Source organism: Corvus moneduloides, chromosome 24 (assembly GCF_009650955.1).
Source record: "Corvus moneduloides isolate bCorMon1 chromosome 24, bCorMon1.pri, whole genome shotgun sequence".
In the NCBI taxonomy this organism is placed as follows: Eukaryota; Metazoa; Chordata; class Aves; order Passeriformes; family Corvidae; genus Corvus; species Corvus moneduloides.
Window position 1 is genome coordinate 1,937,685 of NC_045499.1, and position 21,689 is coordinate 1,959,373.

At 51.9% G+C, this 21,689-nt stretch overlaps 1 protein-coding gene across 2 annotated transcripts in view; it reads right to left on the minus strand.

Annotated features, from left to right (window-relative positions):
• The window catches only part of LGR6 (leucine rich repeat containing G protein-coupled receptor 6), a 152,684-nt gene that overhangs the window by 96,373 nt on the left and 34,622 nt on the right, over positions 1–21,689 (minus strand). For both annotated transcript variants that reach the window (XM_032133239.1, XM_032133238.1), the window contains exon 2: positions 155–226. In XM_032133239.1, the coding sequence (XP_031989130.1) occupies positions 155–226 (72 nt within the window). The remainder of the gene's footprint in view (positions 1–154; positions 227–21,689) is intronic.

Here is a 21,689-nt window from a genome sequence, read left to right on the forward strand (position 1 = left end):
AGCAAAGAAACCCTGTCCTGGCATGCTGTCTGCTCCCATCTCAGCCTGCAGCTGCAGTAGCAGCACTGGGGGCTGTGACCAGTGCTGCAGGACCCTCTGCAGCGTCCCCCAGTCCCCCAACCATTCCCTGCCCCCCCGGCCGTCCCGTACTCACAGCTCCTCCAGGAAGCGCAGGTGTCGGAGCGCGCTGGGCTGCAGCTGGCTGATGTTGTTCATGCTCAGGTCTCTGGCAGGAAGGAAAGACAGAGGTTTCTGATCAGTCACTATGCAGTGGTTTGCACAGAATAAACCTCAGTGCCAGGCTCTGTCCCCTCCCTGCAAACAGCATTTCAGCATTAACATTTGATCACAGCCCAGGCTCTGCCTGCAGAGGGATGGAGAGGAGTCGCCAGAGAGGCTGGCTGCTTCAGGGTGGTCTGCCTGAGCTTCTCCGAGTTATGAAGCAAGTTAGGACATTTCCCAACAGCGCAAGCAGTACTGCTGTCTCACAATTTTTGGAGAGTGAACAGGAAGCCCTGTGACACTGCAATAGGACAGTATGTCCTTGGATCCAAGAGCATCTCTCTGTCACCATGGGCATGCCAGCCCCCACAGGGAGCTGTGGACAGACAGCTGCTTTTGAGGAGACAGCAACCCATGGGAGAAGGGGTACATCCCATTGGACTGGCTTTCTCTACACTGTACAAACTAGAGAGCCACACCAGGACTGAGGGGCAGAGGTTGGCTCTGTGGGTGACAAACTGAGGTTAGGAGGTGGAAGGAACCTGGATGATTGTGCTTGTCTCACTCTGTGCCATCTCCAGCTAAAGGCTCATCTCCCCTGCTCAGGGTCTGATAGGCCCTGCTGGAGGAGGCTGTGCTGGTACCCAAAGGGTCCAGGGTGCTGCTGAGTCTGAAGCCCTTTGCACATTACAGGGTCACTGTGAGCTGCCTGTGCAGAGCTCTCCTCATCCCAGGGCATGAGAGTAGCTGGGTCTGTACTGAGTGATTCAATACACAGGCTGCTGTTCAGAAAAAATAAGGATGTTTCTGGGCTCCAAAGCTGTTCTTGAGGTCCGATACCTGAGAGCTGCAACCCTGCCCTCATGAGCAGCTGAAGAAACTCATGCTGCTTACCCCAACCTAGACCAGGCTGTGGCCAGGTGAGCAAGCGAGCATTGACCTTTAAAACTAAGCTGGGGCTGAATGAAAAGCTGGTGTGGTTAAAAGCAATGGGAATAGATGGGTGTATCCCCTCCTGAGCAAAGCAATCCTGGGCAGTGTCATCTGGGGTGCTGGGGAGCCCCGTGTGAGGCAGAAGGGGCTGTTCTTTGTCATTGTGCACAGACAGGGCCCAGCTTGGCTCTCCAGAGCTCAGGCTAAATAGCAGAGGCTGATGGGTGTGATGGGAAAGTGAAGAGAAACAGCAACAAAATAAAGGCGATTTACTTTACTCGTTCCTTCTGTAAATCTCACAGACTTGTGAGCCTAAGGAGGGAGGTTCCCTGTCCTCCCTGTGTCACTGGGAATATCTTGGCATTGGAAGGAGGCTTGTGCCAAGGGCAAGGACGGAAGCATGAAGGAGAAAAGACCCTCAGGAGAACCCAGGAATACAAGAGGGACCTCTCTGAGCTGCTCCATCTGCTCAGAACACCTGAGATCCCACAGGTCACATATCAAATGCTCTGGAGCATCTCAGCTGGCTTTGGGCTCTGGAGAGGAAACTGCTTCACTGAAAAATGAGTTTATTGAAAAATTTACTGAAATGCATTTGTATTCCTCAGTAAAAGAATGCCTGAGTTTTTCTGGTAAAGAGCAGAACACCTGGGGGTATAGGCTTCTGCATTTTGTACCATTTTCCACAAAAACACCCAAACCACCATGTTCTGACCAGCTCTGTTTGGCATTGGTGGAGGCAGGTGACACATCAGGAAGATTGGGAGCTGCCTTTGCATATTCTCTGGAGAGGTGTCCTGTGACAAAATCAGGAGCCCTTCGTGAGCCCTTTCATGAGCCCTTTTGAAAATACTCCTGGCAAAGTTTGTTTTTTTCTTTATAACTTTCTCTTCTCCAAAGAAGTGGTAGAAAACTCGCCAAAAATCTATGAGAATTCAGAATTCTGTTTTCAGGATGAGTGCAAAAAGAAAATTGCCTGCACTGTTCTGTGTGCAATGCTGCATTCTATATTATGGTGATCCCGGGATACAGGGGTTAAAATATTATTTTGTGCTGCTTCTATTTTTATTTTTAAACCCCCAAGGGCAGTTGCTACTTAGCACCCATTAAAACAACTTTTTTTCCTACATCAAAGTGTCTCCTGTTTGTGTTGTAATGAATCTGTCTGATGTTTTGACATGTTGTGGAACAATGTGAAAATAACGAAAAATAATGTAAAATGAAAGACTGGGAAGAAAACACTGATCTGAAACATCCAAGATCTCCTCGAAACTGTGGGGCATGTTCCTTAAGTTGCCTTCTGCTGGCAGTGTAGAGAATACTCCTTGCTGGCTGCAGGAAACACCTTCCAAGCCTCCTGGAACTGACTTTTTTGTGCCCAGGTGCTCCCCGGGCATGGGGGGGACAGTGCCTACCCCACGTCCTGGGTGGGTGGTGGCTGCAGGGATGTGCAGAGCCCCGCATCAGTCCCAGGCAGCATCAGGGCTGTAGGTGGCTGAGGATATGGGAGGTCAAATATCATTTAGAATCACAGAATCACAGAGTGGTTTGGGTTGAAAAGGACCTCAAAGCTCATCCTGTTCCACCCCCTGCCATGGCAGGGACAACTTCCACTATCCCAGGTGGCTCCAAGCCCCATCCAACCTGGCCTTGGACACTTCTTTCCTCCTGCCCTGATCCAGACATAAAAGGAACAAAATACACTGGTTTCTGAAGAAATCTTCCAAAAGGCAGAGGAGAGATACCATTATCCCCTCACTCTGGCAGCCTTGCAGCTCCACAGCACATGGCTTTTCTTTAAAAGCCCCCCTTCCCTCCCTCTCACCGTCCTGCAGCCCTGGGGCTCCTGGCCACGGGCAGGTCTGAGACAAGGGGCTCTCTCCCACCATCTCTTTGGGCAGTGAAGGAAAATCCAGCCTGTATTTTCAAGGTTGTTACACAGGAAATATTTAGAGTCATTCTATTGAAAACTCACTGATGTTTTGGCTGTTTGAACACTCTGGTGGTTTGCAGCCCTGCAAGACTCAGGTGTAACACATCCACACTGACAGCCCTGAAAAGGGGACCCTGAAAGTGCAAATCCTGGCAGTGGTTTGCCAGCTAATGAAGAGCAAGGCAAAGGTTCCAGGGACTCAGTTTTGCCATCAACTCTCCAGCGTAACATCCTGCAGGGATCCCCCACCAGCTCCTCCAGAGCAGGGGACATCACACCCGACTTGGCGTGGTGGAATTCCTGGCCTGGCCTTGCTGTGAGGACAGCATGGAATGTGCAAATCGTGTGAAGGAAGAGCAAATTCCTCCAAGGGCTGGAAATAAACTTCCCAAGCACAGCCCTGGACCCGGTGATTTTTCTAGCCACAAAAGTACGAGATGTTTCTGCACAGGCTGTCCATGCTTGTGTGAAAGCTGAGGCACAGGATTCTTGCCTGAAGTGTTGTAGGAGTAAATATTTGACTTATTACTCATGTAAAGGTGTTGTTGACTTGTTGCTGTGTTTTCCCAAGCTCGTGCTTTTCCTCTTAGTAAGGTTTCTTATGTTATGTACATTCCCAGCACATGCAAGGGTGGAAATGCTTCCTGTCAGAGCAATCAGAGAAGCCGTTTATCTCTTCAGGTGTTTGGGGGTGGCTACTTCAGTCAGCCACATTTAGTTAATTTAAAAGGAACCCACGGTATTTGAACCTTGGCGGATTATTTTTTTCTGCAGCATCCAGCAGAAGAAATAGGGATTCATGGACTAAACGGGTTAGGAACTCCTCTGACCTTTCTCAGCTGTGTCAGTGACTTTGACTTTCCAAGCTGGGGCTCTCTTCTGAGTGACAAGCACCCAGGGAAGCCAAATGAGTGCTGGGTCTCTCAGGTCTGTGCACGGCTCCTGTCATTTGCACTGGAGAAACCATTACAAAGGTGAGGTCTGTACCACAGCAGGCAGTACAGAAATGCACAAAGAAAGTGATTCAAATCCCAAAGTCCCTTAAAGTCTAAAAGAAGTTAGAAAGGCAGGAGAAGAAATGGGCTGCTGCAGCTTCACCCAGGTTTGCAGTGCAGGACCTGCAGAGGAACTGTTCAGATTCTTGCCTTTGCGTCCATGACACCTCACAGCAGTGGTGCCACCCGTCTCCTGTCCCAGAGCTCCCCTGTTCCCCCTTCCCCAGTGACTGGCCTGTCTGTCCTCTCTACAAGATATGAAATAAAAGCAGGAATTCTTTTGCTGTCAAATCATCCTTCATGGCTGTGGTCTGGAATGCTGCCAGTAGAGTGAACTACTTTACTACTCTCAAAACTGAAACTCTGCTCTCGTACCACCCTGCTTACCCAAGAAACAATGTCTTTTAATGTTTCTTGCATTAGGTGTAGAAAATATCTGTGCTTTCAAATGGCACTGTACTGAAGCCATCATGGCTATAATTAGTGTGATTTAACTTTCCCCCCTTCCCCAACTAATTCTAAACATTTATCGTAAGCATTTCTAACTTGTACCTGCAGGAAAACTGAGACACAGTTCATGGAAACTGAGCTCATGTGATTCAGCCTTAGACCTTACAACTCCTCTGGCCCTCGAGGGGTTCCTTAAATTATTTTCTTTGATGTCACCTTCTTTCATGAACAACCTTTGATTATTCACTGATTAGCTGATCTTCCTTACCAAAAAATGAGGTGACACACACACTGTTCTGGGTTCCCTGGTGGGACTGCCTGCCACGCTCTCCACCTGTGCTATGAGATGGTGACCACAGAGTTTTAGCTCAGGGATGATAGGAGCTTTAAAGATCAAAGGGGTTTACCTTTGGCTCGGGCAGGCTGTGGTGGTGCGCTCTGAGCCACGGAGCCGTGGATGTCACCGTGGGGAGTGCGCAGCCCCGGGGGGAGAAGGCAGAGAAAGCTCCTGCAGGGCTTTGTGGACGTGCACGCTCTGGGCCAAAGGGGCAGGTTCTTATGCTGCTGTAAGGGGGCTGCACGAAGGGCATCATGCAATACTTGCCTGAGACAGGCCTAAGCAACGTCCCCAGGACGCTCCCCAAGGACAGCTGGGTTGATGCCTCTCACGAACTCAAGATGTCTAAAAGCTGCCCACAAAAATGGGGAAAGATGAGCCCTGCCCATGAGCCCCAAAGCTCCTGACATGCGTCTTCCCAGGCACAAAGCAAAGTGCTTCCCCAGAGATGCGCTGCAATGGGAATTAATGCAAGCAGAAGTCAACAGACCCAAAGCAACGCAGGCTGAAGCCCCACTAGAGTAACACAACAGGACCTCAGCCAGGAGGGTGTGAGGGTGAAACTGCAGGGATAAGGTTTTGGCTGAGGCCAAGCAGAGAGACCTCAGAGCCAGATGTGCATTTGGCCATAGAAAATTGCACACAGCTGGCAGAGATGCTGTCCTGGGGGACATCACAGGACAGATGTCCTACAGAAACAGCAGCTCCGACCTGTGGCTGGGAGAAGACGCTCCCCAACCACCTCAGTCTACTCCGAAGGGGCAGAAAGTCTGGTCCTTAGCTTCAGCCCCCTGAGGTGCTCTCCATGGGTCCCCCTGCCACTCAGCAGACTGAGAAGCCTGTGTCCTCCTCCCACAGCTGCCTTCAAGAATTTTGTTCTGCAAGGTTTCTGCAAGCTCAGGTTGTTGTTCCTGGACCTTCACAGAGCCTGCAGTGGGTACTCCATGGGCTTCTGGTTTCCCTGCTACCTCAGAGAAATCCAATGCATCTGGCTACAGCTGGAAGTGGTGACAGACATGGCCCAAGTCACTGGACAACACTTTCAGTGTTTTGGGAAATGGCCCTCTTGCTCCCTGTGTGTAAGGAGGCAAAGTCACCCCAAAGGACATATCTGACTGACATCCTGGTTTGAGCCTACAGGAAGCTACTAAGAATCCCAGATGGTGACTGTCTTCTCAATCCCCAAATTGCTCTGCTAGATGAGTATGTTCATGTTTTTCAAGATGTTCAGGATATTAATGTGCTCTCTTCCCAGCACTGGTTCAACCTAGCTCCTCTCACTTTTGGTGCTGAACATGTGGCTTCCTGGACCATAAAAAACACCTTCCTTAGGCAGGTGAGCAGAAATTTTTGTGATTGCGAGGAGAAGCTAATGACCTGGTATCCTCTTCATTAATTAGTTGCACAGTTACAGCATTAAGGCCTCTGAGTCCAACAGTCTGGTTTCTAGGGGGACTGAACAAACCAGACCGAAATTCCCATCCTTATCCTGGAAAGGCCCAACACTAGGCCTGTTCTTGTAAGGCATGAAACACCCCGAAATCACTGAGCGCTGAGCACTGTCTCTGCCTCTCTCCTGGCCACTCTCATTAGCATCCGGTAAAAATGCACAGTTACACCACCAGAAAAGAAGCCCAAAGGCAATAAACGATGGTTTCAGAAATACTTCAGATTATACTAGAATGATTCATAAAGGTTCTCACTATCTCTTTTCCTCTTTATCTTGAAATCTCCTAGGTCACCACAAAATGCCTGAATTGCCTGGGGCAAAGCTGGGTCTGATGATAGAATGGTACCTGGAGCCATAGAACCAGCTGAAATTCTTCCTAAAAGCCTGCAGGTTGAAAACTACACTAAAGGTACTCTCCATAAAGAGACAGAGAAAGGGAAGATAAAGAGATCAAAGCAGTAAGAGCTCATTTGCATCACACCATATCTGGAGGCACCAGCACTGCTTCAATCCCATATCACTGCAATGGGCAAGAGCAGAACGTGTTTCTACTCCCACCTCTCCACGCTTGAAAATAGATCAGTCATCTTAGATCATCCCCCATGTGTAGGCCCTATCCCAGATCTCCACAATATTTCGATAATGAAGTCTCAGCCAAGGCCAATTTGCCAGGGTGGGATTAAGCCCATTCCTGCACCAGAAGGTCTTTAGAAGCAGGGTCTGTGCAGCGAGAGCTGTGACCCTTAGCAAGCACAGCTCTGATGCCACTCTGGCTACTGCTCCTGCATCTCCTCCCGTCCCTGCCCTGGCTTTGCACCGTGTCAGGTGCCCTCCAGCATGGGAGCAGAAAGGGGCTGAGCAGGGCAGTGATGCGTTTGTGCTCCTGGGAAAGGCTGGTGTGAGAATCAGAAGTAATCACTTTTAGAAACTCTCTGCCAGGTCAGGGCTGTCAGTGGATCCCATCCCACCCCAGGGCCCACAGGGTCTGCCAGGGGAAGAGCAGAGGAGACAGGACAGTGTGAGGTGCAAGCCCAGGGCAGGCAGACAGGCAGGGACTCGGCAGAACAGGCTGCAGCCACATGGAGGAGATAGGGCTCCTCAGCCACTGTGCCACGGGGCAGAAATGACACTTGGGGCAGAACACAAGGGCACTCTTTCCAAACAGGCAAACCGTGAATTTTGTTAAGTGTGTCATAGAATCATGGAATCATAAAATATCCTGAGCTGGAAGGGGCCCACAAAGATTGAGTCAGCTCCCAGCCCTGCACAGGACAGCCCCAACAATCCCACCATGTGCCTGAGAGTGCTGTTCAAACACTTCTTGAACTCATGGAGATTTTTCTCCTGGGCTCTGCCTCCTGTCTGTAGCTGTCCAGGCTCCCGAGGAACACGACAATCCCAGGGGAGCAGATGGCTTGTCTGGCTGGATACAGCTCTGAGGAGCACAATGGGCATTGACATCTTCTGGCCTGCAGGTGTACGAGTGCCGTGCTGCTTTCCGTGCCCACACACACGGAGCTGGAGATGGGGAATCTCACACACCAAACCGAGGGGCAGGCTGATGGAGCCTCCTGCCATTCCCTCTTCCACCTTCCAGACAGAGCAGCCAGTGCAGCAGCCTGCTTTGAGTTGGATGTTGGGCAAGAACCACAATTTTTCTTTTCTGTTACCATTCTGCAAGTTCATGTTTTTGGTGATTCCCATGAAAGAGAAGTCCAGAAATAATTGGTTTGGGTTGATCAAAATAATAACAACCATGTTGTTTTTTCCCCCGCTCCAGTGTTGACATAAAAAAAAATCATCCCAGAAAGAACATTCTAAGCCAAAAGTCATTTGAAAAGAAGAATACTTTCTGTCCAGAAAATGTCCAAGCAGGGCTTCTCAGCCTCTTTAAAACTCCTTTTCCATGTTAGCTTCACTTAAAAGGATTCAGAGTGGGCAAGTGGATGAGCTGGGTCAACCTTAACACTTTCATTAGTGTGAGCACATCAAATCTAAAAGAACTTCTAAACTAAAAAAAAATATTGGGGCATGAATGAGAGCAAGGAACACCATTTTAAAGCAAGAAAAATAAGACTGCAAGTATATGTCCTTTCTTCCCACCATGTCCTTTGGAGCAGCCACAGCCCAGCAACATCCTGACTTTTGGCAACTTAATGGTCTCCACTAGATCCCTGAAAAGAACCTCACATCCCCTTGTGTCCAGAGTGTGGGGTTGTTCCCTGTCCTTCTCCACGTCTCTGCTGCATTTCAGGTCCCCACTTGCCAGGCCTTTTGGGGACAAATTCCTCCTGTGTGAGGAGTTATTCTCTTAACACCCAGAACAGCTACCAGGGAAAGGTGAACTCCGGAGCATCTTCCTCTTTGCTGCCCAGCCAAAGCTTTTTGAACAAGATAACGAGCCGTGAACAGCAAACCAACACAACTGATGCATCCACAGCGTTCCCCCTGCAAGCGTCCTTGAAACCAACTGAGTGTTGGAAGTATGTCCCCTCCCAGCTGCTGCAAGAATTCACCCTGTTCTGGGTGGAACCAGGACAGCAGGTCAAGGTGAGCCCAAGATGGCTGCAAGCCACAAAGCTGTTCTAGGCAGCCAGAAGCTCCCTGGCAGAGGCTGCTGCCAGCAGGCTGGAGCTGTTCTGGTACCCGCAGTACCTCAGAAGGCAGCTGATCCACCGCAGCCTGCCCTGCCTGCTCCATGTCCTGCCCACACCTCCAAGACCTCTGTGGGCAGTGTACACCAGTGTGCAGAGTAAAGGCATTTACAGCCCACCTTGTGCCAACCTGCATGATGGTCAAACCACTCCTGGAGCCCACATGGTGGGAACAGCAAGGAATTCCTGTGGAGATATTCCTGGGAGAGTAATGATCCACCTGGAGTGCAAGGCTCGTTGAAGCACATCAAAAAAGCAGACAGGGATGAAGCAGGCAGATCCCAGGAGATGGATCAGGGTGTAAGGATCTGGGTCAATGTACACTGCAGATAGCAGGACTCCTCTGCTTGCAAGAGATGAGTGAGGAGGGGTGTGACAGAGAGGATGATGCTGGTTTGATGCAGTAGGAGGATGCACTTTTGATGTACAAATTGCTGGTAAAGAATCTTACAGAGTGTCTCTGTACAGACACAAGACAAAGCCACAAGACGAATTTACAAAGAATAAATCTGTGACTATTCGGGGTGATTGTTCAGTGCTACATCTGGCTCCAAGGTGCCTAAATCACTGATTCCAGGACCAGCCAGTGGATCCAGACAGGTTGAGGGCAACATAGAAGCAGAGGTTACTGGAAGTTGTCTTCTTGTTGCTCCCAGAGGCTCTTGGTGAGTTTCCATGAGCAAACACCTGGCAGTGACGGGCTGGCTGTGCTGGATACCTCGCAGGACCTGAGTGCTTCCTGAGCACGTCCTTGACTGGGACTGGCTTTTGGACCACCAGCTTGGTACCCATGGGCAGTTCAGAGAATCTGCTGAGAGCTCTGGTTCTCCTTTCAGGGGCAGGCTGGGGTGAAGACGGTGTGGTTTGCACACACTTGACACAGATGTGCTTCCAGCTGCAGATCAGGGGCTCCTGTAGCCACTGTCACCCACATCCTTCCTTTGATTGCGTTGATTTACCAAAATATGGATAAGGCATGAGGTCTGCACAAAGTGGATTTGGCCCCACATATTCTGGAAAAGTATCCATTAGAAGTCTAAGGAAAGGCAGTATTTGAATTAGGGAAAAAAGCTCTCTGAATACTGAGTTCCACCTCTCCTGGAGAGCCAAAAGCCCTACTGGACTCTTTCTGTGGTGCCCACCATTAATTTGTGCAAGAGCTCCTTGCACATCTGGCCCAGAGCAGCCACCTCTGTCCTGTTTCTATTCACTGCACACATCCCCCCTCTGCTGCCAGCTCTGACCCACCCAGGGCTGTCCAGGAATCCCTGCAGCCAATGCCCCTTGTCTCCAACCCCTCTCCACTGACTTCCAGACCACAGAGAGCCGACGGCAGAGCCCGTGGCTGGTGGGCAGGAACCCGAGGGCCTGGAACTGGCTGGAGGTGCAGGTAAACACACGGGGTTCTTCCACACTGAGAGGGTCTGGCAGCACACAGCTGTTCCTGTTGGCTCTCTGGCTGGCAGGAAATCAGAGGAAGGCTCTGACAGGCTGTACAGTCACTCTGGGCAAGTGCTACAGGAGTGGGGGCAAAAGCTGCTGAGATGGGGAAGAACTGGGACAAGGCACGACTGGGAGAGCACTGGGTCAGGCTGCCTCTCCCCTTGAAAGCCACACCTTGGGGAGGGGTAACAACAAATCATGTATAGAGTCATAGAGTCATTAAGGTCCTGCAACATCATCATCGAGTCCAACCTTTCACCAAATGCCACCATATCAGCTAAACCATGTGGCAAAGTACCACATCTCCAGCACTGCCCTGGGGAGAATCTGATCCCAGAGTCCTGAGACTGGCAAGTAAAGCAGTACAGGGGAACTGGAGGCTTGGAGTAGCTGCACTGCTCCATCTTAGTGCAGTTTGTGTCTGTCACTACTTGGAAATAGGCAAAATTTGGAAATATCTTACAGGAGACCAAGTCTGATAAACTTTTTAGTTTAAAATGTCTGAGTGGCTGATTGAAATGCTTTATGCTCACATCAAAACATTTAATTCACTAAAAGCCAAGCCATGACAATGCAATATTTAATGACAGGCAGCAACTGCATGAACTAACCTGAGGCTGAATTTGGAAAAATCAGAAGTAGAACGAAACCCCAATTGAAACCAAATCCTTCACTTCACACTCAAACATCTCCAATATGTTTTCATTCAAAAACTTCTACCACATCTCTGTGTTGCCTGGAAGCTTTTGCATTTGATGAAGAGCAGTTTTTTTCTCTAGGACACTTAGAGAGAAGCCTGGTTTCCCTGGGTGTTGTGGGGGGATGCTTTTTCTGCTCACAAGCAAGCTACCATCTTGGGACCCTGCGGGTGCCAGGCATTGCCCCTGAAGGAAGGGCCCTGAGGGATCCCTGGTCTTGGTTCTGAGCTGTGTTCAGGCACAGGAGCTGTTTCCCGAGCAGCTGTTCCCCACCTCCCCCTGAAGGAAAGCTGACAAGTTTCTGTATTTCACTGGCAGGTGGCTTTGAGGTGTCTGTGTTATCTCCAGCACCATGCAGGCCCCAGCTGGAAACCCCCATGGGAGGATGGAGAGGTGGTTCAAGTGCCAGGGAGGGAGCAATGCACAGAGGGCTGCAGAAGCAGCAGGGCCTGGCCTTTGGACACTGGGCTTCCTTCCCTTGCATGCGACCTCCTGAACTTGCCAAATGTTGCTGTCAGTGCTGCAGCTGTGCATTAGACCCTCAAAGAACAGGAATCTGATTATTAGGGTACAGAGGATTGTACCTGATCTGGCACTCCTGGATAGATCCTCAGAAGCTCCTGGAAAAGCACAAGAGGTTTCTGGCAAGAAATAATAGGAAAAATTTTGATGAGAAGCCTGTGTCTTCCTGCCTGTGCTTCCTCAGAGCAAACTGTGCACTCCAGTGATAGCTGATTTCTCTTACCCAGAACGTGAAAAAAGATCTTAGGTCAGAGAAAAATGAGCGCTTAATGTGCCAGATGTGAGCAGATGGCTTTATGCCCAAATGCTTGGCCTCACAGAGAGGGACTGCTTCTCAAATCCTTGTCAGAAAGCCCTGTGGAGATAAAGCATGCAGGTCTCCAAGAGTTAAGGTCCCATGTGGGATTTTTCCAGGGAAGGTTGTGTGGGGGACAGAGGCTCCCCTGTTAGCACAGCGTGGCCAGGAGGGGAGGGGAAGCCTCATCTCCACCTCGGCTCTGTGCACACCAAGCCCTACCCCTGCACCCTCACACGGCCGTGCTGCAGCCAGCCCTGAGCTCCCTGTGCCCAAGGTCAGGGGCTGCCATGCTCTGGGGAGCCCAGCCCAGCTGCTTTCCAGACTCAGCTCCCCTCAAAGACCTCTCGTACCCTCTTTTGCTTTAAGTATTACTTGCACCTCCTGCAGGTTCCCACTGCTCTCAGAAGTGCTTCCCTGCAGGGTGCTCGGGGTGACCCCTCAGCCCCAGCAGGGTCTGTACAGCTACAAGGAGCCTCACAGGGCTGTAAGCACCTCCAATGCTGGGGTCAGCTCTGGGCCCCTCGTGACGGACATTGAGGGGCTGGAGCGTGTCCAGAGAAGGGAACAGAGCTGGGGAAGGGGCTGGAGCACAAGTCTGATGAGGAGCAGCTGAGGGAGCTGGGAAAGGGGCTCAGCCTGGAGAAAAGGAAGCTCAGGGGGGACCTTGTGGCTCTGCACAACTCCCTGACAGGAGGGGGCAGCCGGGGGGATCGGGCTCTGCTGCCAGGGAACAGGGACATGACGAGAGGAAACGGCATCAAGTTGTGCCAGGGGAGGTTCAGGTTGGATATCGGAAAATATATTTTCACAGAAAGTGTTGTCAAGCACTGGCACAGCTCCCGGGGGCAGTGGTGGAGTCACCATCCCTGGAAGTGTCCAAAAGATGTGAGGATGTGGCACCAGGGGACATGGGTTAGTGGTGAACGTGGCAGTTCTGGGGGAATGGTTGGACTCAATAACCCTGAAGGGCTTTTCTGATCTCAGTAGCTCTGATGCCATGACTCTGTAAGCACAGACTCCATGTGAGGCACGTGCATGAACTTGCAGCAGCCATGGAGAATGTGTGTGCAGCACATCTGCACCGAGAAACACCAGTCCCAACCTTCAGCCAGACACAGCAGAGGTGAGTGAGGCCCCTGGTCTCCGAGGCTGGCACTGTGTTTAAACAGCACTTTTTAAACACTCCCAGCCACGATGACCAACCCAGAAAGACGATTCAGTGTCATAAACATGTGGAACAGTCAAAGCTGTGCTCTCATGCCTGGAATGGGTGGAAGGCTCAGATCTGGGGTCTGTGACACTGCTGCAGCCAGCTCTGGTGACAGCAGTGCCACAATGCTGGCTGACACACAGGAGAAGGTGGGCTGCTGGGAGTGTTCCCATCCAGCTTGAGGTGCACCCTGAGGCCAATTTTTTTCTCATCAACACTGCCCTGCTCTTATAAGTGCTGCTTTCAGAGCCATCCTTTGAACCCAAGCTTGGGCTTGCCCCTGGGAACACCAGGGGAACTGGGATCAGCTGGGAAACCAATCCCTGGTGTAGTGTCAGCACCCTACCTTTCCTCACTACCCCAATTTTCAAGCAGAACCAGCCATGGCTTTTCCTTTTGGCCCATGAAACATAAGGTGTGGGCACCAGCCCCCCCAGCAAGGTGCATCCTGCTGGCTCCTGTGATGGGATGTTGGGCTGCTGGCAGCAGGCAGGACTGTTGGCTTCAGTCACTGAACAACAGCCAGAGAAAAACATTGTTTTAGCTGTGTGTTATCCAGATTTTCACCTGTGCCTCCGAGGCTGGGGTCCAGCTGCCATCACTGCTGTACCATGAGGGATCAGGTGGGGTCTGTCTGCCCAGACTCAGCCCCCTGCCAGGCAGGACTTGGGTTGGAAGCAACCTTAAAGCTCATTCCGTTCCACCCCTGTCCTGGGCAGGGACACCTTCCACTGTCCCAGGCTGCTCCAAGCCCCATCCAACCTGGCCTTGGACACTGCCAGGGATCCAGGGGCAGCCACAGCTGCTCTGGGCACCCTGTGCCAGGGCCTCCCCACCCTCACAGCCAAGAATTTCTTCCTAACATCTAGTCTAAACATTCCCCTGCTTCATCTTGAGGTCATTTCCCCTTGTCCTATCAGTACATGCCTTTGTGAAAAGTCCCTCTACAGCCTTGTAAGCCCATTTTGGGCACTGGAAGGGGCTCTGAGGTCTCCCTGGCTCCTTCTCTTCTCCAGGCTGAACATCCCCAGATCACCCAGCCTGGCTCCAGAGCAGAGGGGATCCCGCCCTGTGATCAGCTTAGTGACCTTGTCTGGGCTTGTTCCATCAGGTCCAAGATCTTCTCGTGTTGAGGCCCCAGAGCTGGACTCAGCACTGCAGACAGGGCTTCACAAGAGCAGAGTAGAAAGGAAGAACCACCTCCCGTACCCTGCTTGTTATCCCCCTTTTGATGCAGCCCAGCACATGGGGAGGGGTTTCTGGGTCCCAGTGCACATGGCCAGGGCATGTTGAGCTTCTTGTCCTCCAGCATCACCAAGTCTACTTCTCCAGGGCTGCTCTCAGTCCATTCTCTGCCCTGTCAGGATTTGTGCTTGGCATTTCCCCAATCCAGGTGCAGGACCTCACACTTGGATTTGTTCAACTTCATGAGGTTCACCCAGGCCCACCTCTCCAGCCTGTCCAGGTCCCTCTGGATGCCCCATCCCTTTTCTTCAGGGTGCTGACTGCACACACAGCTCAGTGTCATCGACAAACCCGCTGAGGGCGCATCCATCCCACTGTCCAGGTCACCCACAAAGGTGTCAAACAGTGCTGGTCCCAACACTGACCCCTGAGGACACCGCTCGTCACTGGGCTCCACTTGGACATCAAGCCATGGGCCACAACTCTTTGAGTGCCACCGTCCATCCAGTTCCTTATCCACCGAGTGGGTCATCCATGGAACCCACATCTCTCCAGTTTCTCCAGGAAACAAGGATTTTGTGTCTGATGGTGTCAAATGCTCTGCACAACAGCAGCTGCTTCATCCAGACACCCGGGACCTTGCCTGCACTGCCCCACACGAACACTGGCACCCTGCATTCACCTTGACTTCCAGTCACCACGTTCGGGATTTCCTGTGGGTTCTGCGTTGAATCCACAGGGATGTCTGCGACACCACAGGCTATCCCAGATGGCACTTAAAGCCCCTGGCTGGGAAACTCATTCCAGTCCCAAAAGACCTGGCCAAAACTCTGTGCAAACAAAGAGCGACGGTTGTGTCCAGCCCAGAGCTGGCAGAGACACCTCCCAGTTGTGTCTCTTGTCTTTCGTATGCTTTGCACCCCAGCAGCCAGGTCAGCAGGGTCCTGCTCGGAGCAGAATGGCTGAGAAAAGTTGTGGGGGAATAAGAACCCTGTGCCTGTGCATTTTATCATGGACTCAAGTGCCCTGTTATGCTCTCTACCAGCAGGGAGGTGTATCACAAGGATACAGGATGGATCAGGCTGGATCCATCAGGAGCTCTGAGCAACCTGCTCTGGTGGAACCCTAACCCCAACCCTGTCCCCTCCCTCGGCAGGGAAGTTGGAATCAGATGTGCTTTAAGGTCCTTCCCAACCCCAATCAGTCTGTAATTCTATGATTCTATGGTTCTAATCCCCTGCTTTTCCCTGAGAGGAGCTGCCCACTGCAGTGCTGGGGCAGCAGAACCTCCCTCAAGGTTTGCACTTCGACTTTTTAGTGTGGTTTGTGCCACTACTTCAGTCATGACTGTGAGAAGCAGTTGTTTGGACAAAGGGCTACCTGTGCAGGCTGGGATTTACAAGCAAGGCCCTGCAAATTGCAAAGAGCAGCAACACTGAACATCTGCAGAGCGGCTGCCTTGAGAGGAGAAAACGTCTCATAACCTAACAGCTGCTGAGCAGCAAGGCAATGCCCAGGCTCTGCCTTTCAGCTCATTTGTCTTGAAGGTGGTGTTGTCTGTGCCAAAACAAGGCAGAGAAGGAACAATCACGTCATGACAGAGCTGAATACATTAAATGCACTCAAGCAGGAACAGAAGGCAATAATTCACTCTGGAGCAGGACTGCCTTGGGATGGTCTGGCACAGCAGATGATTTATATTCAGAGCTGGGCTTGGCAGGTGCTTTTGTGGAACAGTAGTTTGGTTTTCAATTGTATTCAACCTGTCCCAAAAGTAGTTTAAACCATTCCACTTCGTGGCATGGTCAACTATTAACTAGGTCAGTTGGCAAAGAAGTGCACAAAGCTTCCCTCTTCTGTTTCCTGTGAGCTGGGTGGTGCTGGGTGCTGTCAGAGGCAGGACACTGGCATTGACCAGAGGGCAGAGCCTCTTCAACATCCTGTACCCAAATATCTGGATGGACTGGCTGAGACACGGGGGCCAGGAAGGGTTGGGCTCCTCCGTGCCCCAGCCCTCTCCTCTGCTCTGCAGCCCCCCGTGCTGCCTTGCTGGTGGGACCACTGAGAACTGAGAGGCCACTTGAGGCCACATTTTCCCAGCACTGTGGCAGAAGGACAGACAGCATGTCCTTGCCGTGGGGCTGTCCTGGCAAGGGTGTCCAGGATGGGTTTTGTGTCAGCCCTGAAGCATCAGCTCGTGAGAGGCTGTGGCCAAGGCTGATGCTCCTGAAGCCAGTGCTGGCCACCCATCAGGCGAGGCAGGGAAGGGCATGGAGGGAGCTGGTGCACCCCCAGCCCTGTGCTCGCAGCCTGGGGGCAGCTGGCTTGACCACCTCACTCTGGAACCTGGATCCCTGCTTTGGGCTCTGTTAGACAAGGCTTTGCTGCCAGAGCTGTGGGGAGGGACAAGCCTCTGCTGGTGGCCAGGCCAGCATTAAATGTTTGCCTTCATCATGAGACTGTGAGTAAACGAAAACTCAAAAAAAAAATTGCCCCTGCAAATGTTTCTGCCTTCTCTTTATTTTGTGTAGGAGGATGAATTTGCACAGACTGAGAAGGGAAGTATCACCTTAACTCAGGGAAGGAGAACAGGCTCTGGGAGATTCACAGGCAATCCCTGCCTGAATTCCAATGGCTGAGCTTGCATATGGGGATGAAGTCAGGAAAAGGAAAAAAAAAACCCAGAATCTGGCACAATTCAGAAGCTTAAATAAAATTTAAAATAGCTCTTTCAGTATCATTTAGGTCCTGCATCTAGAGCTTTACAAAAACTGAGAAGCACTGGCTTTCCTGCTGGTGCTGGGGTGGAAAACCACAAGACTGATGTTATGTGCGGAGATGAGATATCACTGGACATCTCCCGCTGATATCTGGAAGGGCTGCCAGAGGCCATGGCATGAGTCTGGCCATGGATTGCATCTGTGTGCCTTCCCCCACCACCCAGGCACCAGAACTTTTGGGGTGCACAGACTAAGGCTGGGGTTGTCCCCAGCACTTTCCCAGCTGATGCTCTCACCCTTTCTCTGGGCTGGGGTGGGAGGCGCGATGTCCCTGGAGCACAGAGTGGGCTGGTGCCCAATTGTCTGCTGGGCTGTCTCCACCTGATAACCTGGCAATGCCTGTGCTAAAGGGCCCCTAACACATCACCCTGAAGCTTCCTGCTAGCCTTGTCACCAGCTCACTCAGGCAATGACCTGTGTCCAAGGCCAGAACCCCCGGGAGCCGGAACACTCAGTGAGCCAGCGCCATCAGGAGAGGCTGGGACAGAGCTGCGTAAAGCTGTGCAGCTGCACTCGTATTGGGTTCAAGCAGCCAGTTAGTAAAGACAGAGCCCCTGTCTGGAGCAGTCAAGAACCTGAGCAACCTGGCAGCCTGAAGTTCTGGATCCCAACAAAGGCGCCTTTTGCACCTGAGAGGATGATGAAGCGTCAGTGTTGCTGGTGTAGCATTTCCTGCTCTGTGCCTGCTGCACCCACACCACCAAGGGATTTCAAAAGCACCATGTGGGCAGTTGCAAGTTGCAAAAGTGTTTTTTCTAGCTGAAAACAGATCCCTCCTCACCCCACGCAGCCCACAAGACCTCACCTCTTGCACTGACTTTCTCGCCGTGCACCCACGCGCTTGTGTGATCTGGCGTGTGATGCTGCCTGTCATGTCCTAATGCACTATCAAAGGCATCAGGGAGAAGTTTAATTCTTACTGATGAGGTAAGTGAAATAGGGTTGGGACATTTTTATGTTCTGAATAAGGAAGAGGGGGGTCACCAACCAGTCATGGTTGAGAAATCTGGCAAAAGAAGTGTCAAAGCAGGTGGGGTAAGCTGCACCCAGAGGCAGAAAACCTTCCCAGCCCAAGGATTCAGGTTCTGGCTGCCATCTGTGAATGGAGCTGGTACTCAAAAGACAAACCTTGCCTGTTGCAAGCACCCCGTGCTCGGGACCCTCCCTGTCTCTGCTTTGCTGCCAGGGCAGGACAATGGAGGCAGTTCCAGAAGCAAAGAAAGTTCAATTCCTCCAGCCAATTACCTCATGGCAGTAAATCTTCCACCTCTCTTTCCCAGTCACCGGTGAAGCCTGTCTATTGTCTGGGGAGCCTGTCTGTCTGCCCCAGCACAAAAGGGAGAACAATCAGTGGGTTTGTGTAACATCCTACGAATTAAAATGCAGAGGAATAAAGCAGGAAAAGGGCCAAGGAGAGCTGGGTGGGGAAGAGATCTCCAAGAGGCTGCTGTGATACAGGAGTGTCTGGTTTGCAGAGGTTTCCAGCCTGCTGGTGCAGGTGCCATTCAGGCTGGATGCTGGTCAGGGATGTGCTGGGGAGGACTGGGGATCCCTCAGGGTTTCAGAGAAGGGGTGCTGCAGGCCTGGAAGGGAACTGCTGCCCACGGCATTGTCCAGATCCTATCCATGCACCCTAAAGCTGTCTTCCCTGAGGCCAAGCTGCCCAGTCTTCAGGCAGCTAAGTGGCAAACAGCCCCTGAGGGCTGGTAGATCATCATGGTGGGCATCTTCTGGTTGCCTCTGTGTTGCCCCACTGCACTGCCAGGCACTGATCTGCATCAGAGACGGAGAGAAGAAAATATCTTGTGCTAACAAGATCCAGACCTTCACAGAGCAACATCTCTCTGTTATTGCCATCAGACCTGATGGTCCTGCTTATTCCCTGGTTGATTATGGGACAGTGGGTGTCAGCGGAGGTGCTATTTCCAGCCTTGCAGCTTGCTGGAGCCAGATCTCAGCACCCTCACCTTTCCTTTAGGAAGCTCGAGGCATGGTTCTTCCCAGGAAAGACCAAGGTTCTGGGGGAATCAAATGTGTCTCCAGCCCGTGTTTGATTGGGTGGGCACCGTGTGCCTGCTGTGTCCTGCACTGTATCTGTGGAGAGACAAGGAGCAGCTGCAGCAATGTCTGCGTTCTGAGGCATTTTCCGCAGTCTGGAAAAATCAGGAGCTGCACCTGTGAACTGATGGAGCTGGACTGCTTCACAGTTTGGGTCCTTCCATCTGCAGTCCTCTCTCTCAAGCCAAGTTATGGCCAGACTCCATATCCCAATCGTGCTAGACAAAGTTACTGGGAGTAGGAGAGAGAAGCCCTCATGAGAGAGAAGAATTTCCTTTAAAGTAAACTTCTGATGAGACAACAGAGTGAGTCCAGAGTTGTGCAGACCATGAGAGACTGAGGATAACCAAGTGAGGAGCAGACATCAGGCCTGTTGGAACCTTGGACATCTGGGTGATATCTGACCACCGCCTCTTCCTGGCCCTGCTACAGCACCAGACTTGTTCTGCTGGCCACCAGATCTGGGCCAAGTGTTTGAAGGCCTGAGTGCAGGAGAGGAGCAGCTTCTGTGGGGCTCTGGGCAGGTATGAAGGGCACATCGCTGTGTGCAGGCGCTGGAGGCTGCACACAGGACTGTGGGGCAGTAGCAGGACAGCACAGGATGCTTTTCTCATTTGTCTTCCAGCACTGCTGCACTCTCCTCTGCTCAGTGCTTTGACAGGCACTGGCTGCAGCAGGCACCTCTTGTCCCCTGTAGCCCCAGGGCAGTATTGTGCCACCTCTTTCTCTGCTTTCTCCAGGACACAGAATAATGTACCCAATGATGCCAGCAGGTGCCTTCTGCACAGCCTAGGCCGGGAGGGGGTTCACCTGTAGCCCAGAGGGCAGCAGAGAAAGGGGCAGCAGGCACGAGTCGGATGCTGCAGTGCGGAGGCACAGCAAGGTCTGGCTCCATGCTCAGCTCCAGATGACTCCTCTGCCCTATTTGAGAGGAGCTGACCTTGGGCACAGAGACTGAGGCATTTGTGTGGGGAATCCAGGGAACACTTTGGGGTTTGACTGCCTTCCCACTCAGGATGTGGCCACGCACCTTGGGGTATGGGCAGACACCAAATGATGGTTGGGACAGTTGCTGGCAGCCTGATCATGTATAAACCATCTTTAGAGCCATGGCTTGACTTGCTTCAGGTCCCTGTGGTTCTTTAGGGTGGAAGGAGGCAACTCTGGATGACAATGAGACAAGTAGCATCACCCTACGCTGGTCCTGCCCTGTCATCCAACTCCAGTTTGCTTTTTTTGTCTCATGCAGTTCAGTTGTCCAAATGCTTCTGGGGGAAAACAGCGATTGTGTTATTCCTTCCCCACATTTTGGACTTGGCTGTGGGATCAGAAGACTTTCATTGCCCCAACTGACTTAGACACAGAGAAAGACAAAATCGTCTACACTGTGCTTGGAGCTGACACAGCTACCATGACCCACCCAACTGCTGAACATTGTGGGGGGAGTCTGAAACCACCATCACAGCCCCAAAGTGATGTTTGAAGCCAGTCTGTTCTGGTGAGTGATGGATGATGGCTGCATGGGCGTCCACTTGTGAGCCAGCTGTGCCCACACATCATCTTGAGCTGTTTCTCACAGCCACAAACCAAAGGTCAGTGTCCTGAAGGACCCTTGGAGTGGTCCCCACACCGCTCCTGGCAGCTGGCAGGGCTGGATCAAGCTGCCTTTCATGGATGCTTTTGTGAAGTGGGGCTGAGAGTTCGCCACATCCTCTCCATCCATCAGTGCCCCAGCAGAATCCCAAAATCCCAGACTGGTTTGGCTTGGAAGGGACCTTAAACCTCATCTAGATCCACCTGCCTGCCATGGGCAGGGACACCTTCCACTAGCCCAGGTTGCTCAGAGGTCCATCCAACCTGGCCTGGAACACTTCCAGGGATCCAGGGGCAGCCACAGCTGCTCTGGGCACCCTGTGCCAGGGCCTCCCCACCCTCACAGGGAAGAATTTTTTCCTAATATTCAATCTGCACCTACTCTCTGTCAGTGTGAATCCATTTCTTCTTGTCCTGTCACTCCAGGGCCTTTTAAACAGTCTCCACCATCTTCCTTGTCAGCTCTGTTCAGGCACTGGAAGGCTGCAATTGGATCACCCAGGCTGAACTGTGCCAATTCTCTCAGCCTTTCCTTGTAGGAGCGGTGCTCCATCTCCCTAATCAACCTGGTGACCTCCTCGGGACTTGCTCCTACCTGTCCGTGTCCTTTCTGTGCTGTGCAGAAGAGGTGGGAGCCCCATCTGGCACTGCTCACGGCACCAGGGACATCTCCACAACTTTTCAGTGCTTGCACTGAGAAACCTGAGCTAGAGGTGGGGTGCTGGCATCAGAATCAGGCAATCCAAGCATCATGACCACCGAGCAGTGCCTGAGCTGGCGTCATGCCCAGAGGATGGCAGAGACATGGACTGTCACTGTCAGCAGAAACCATGAGAGCTGCAGCCTGCTCTGGTCACTGCTTGTAGTCCAACCCCTGGCACTGGACACTGAGCTGTGCCACCATGGGACGTGTCTGACGGGTGCCCTG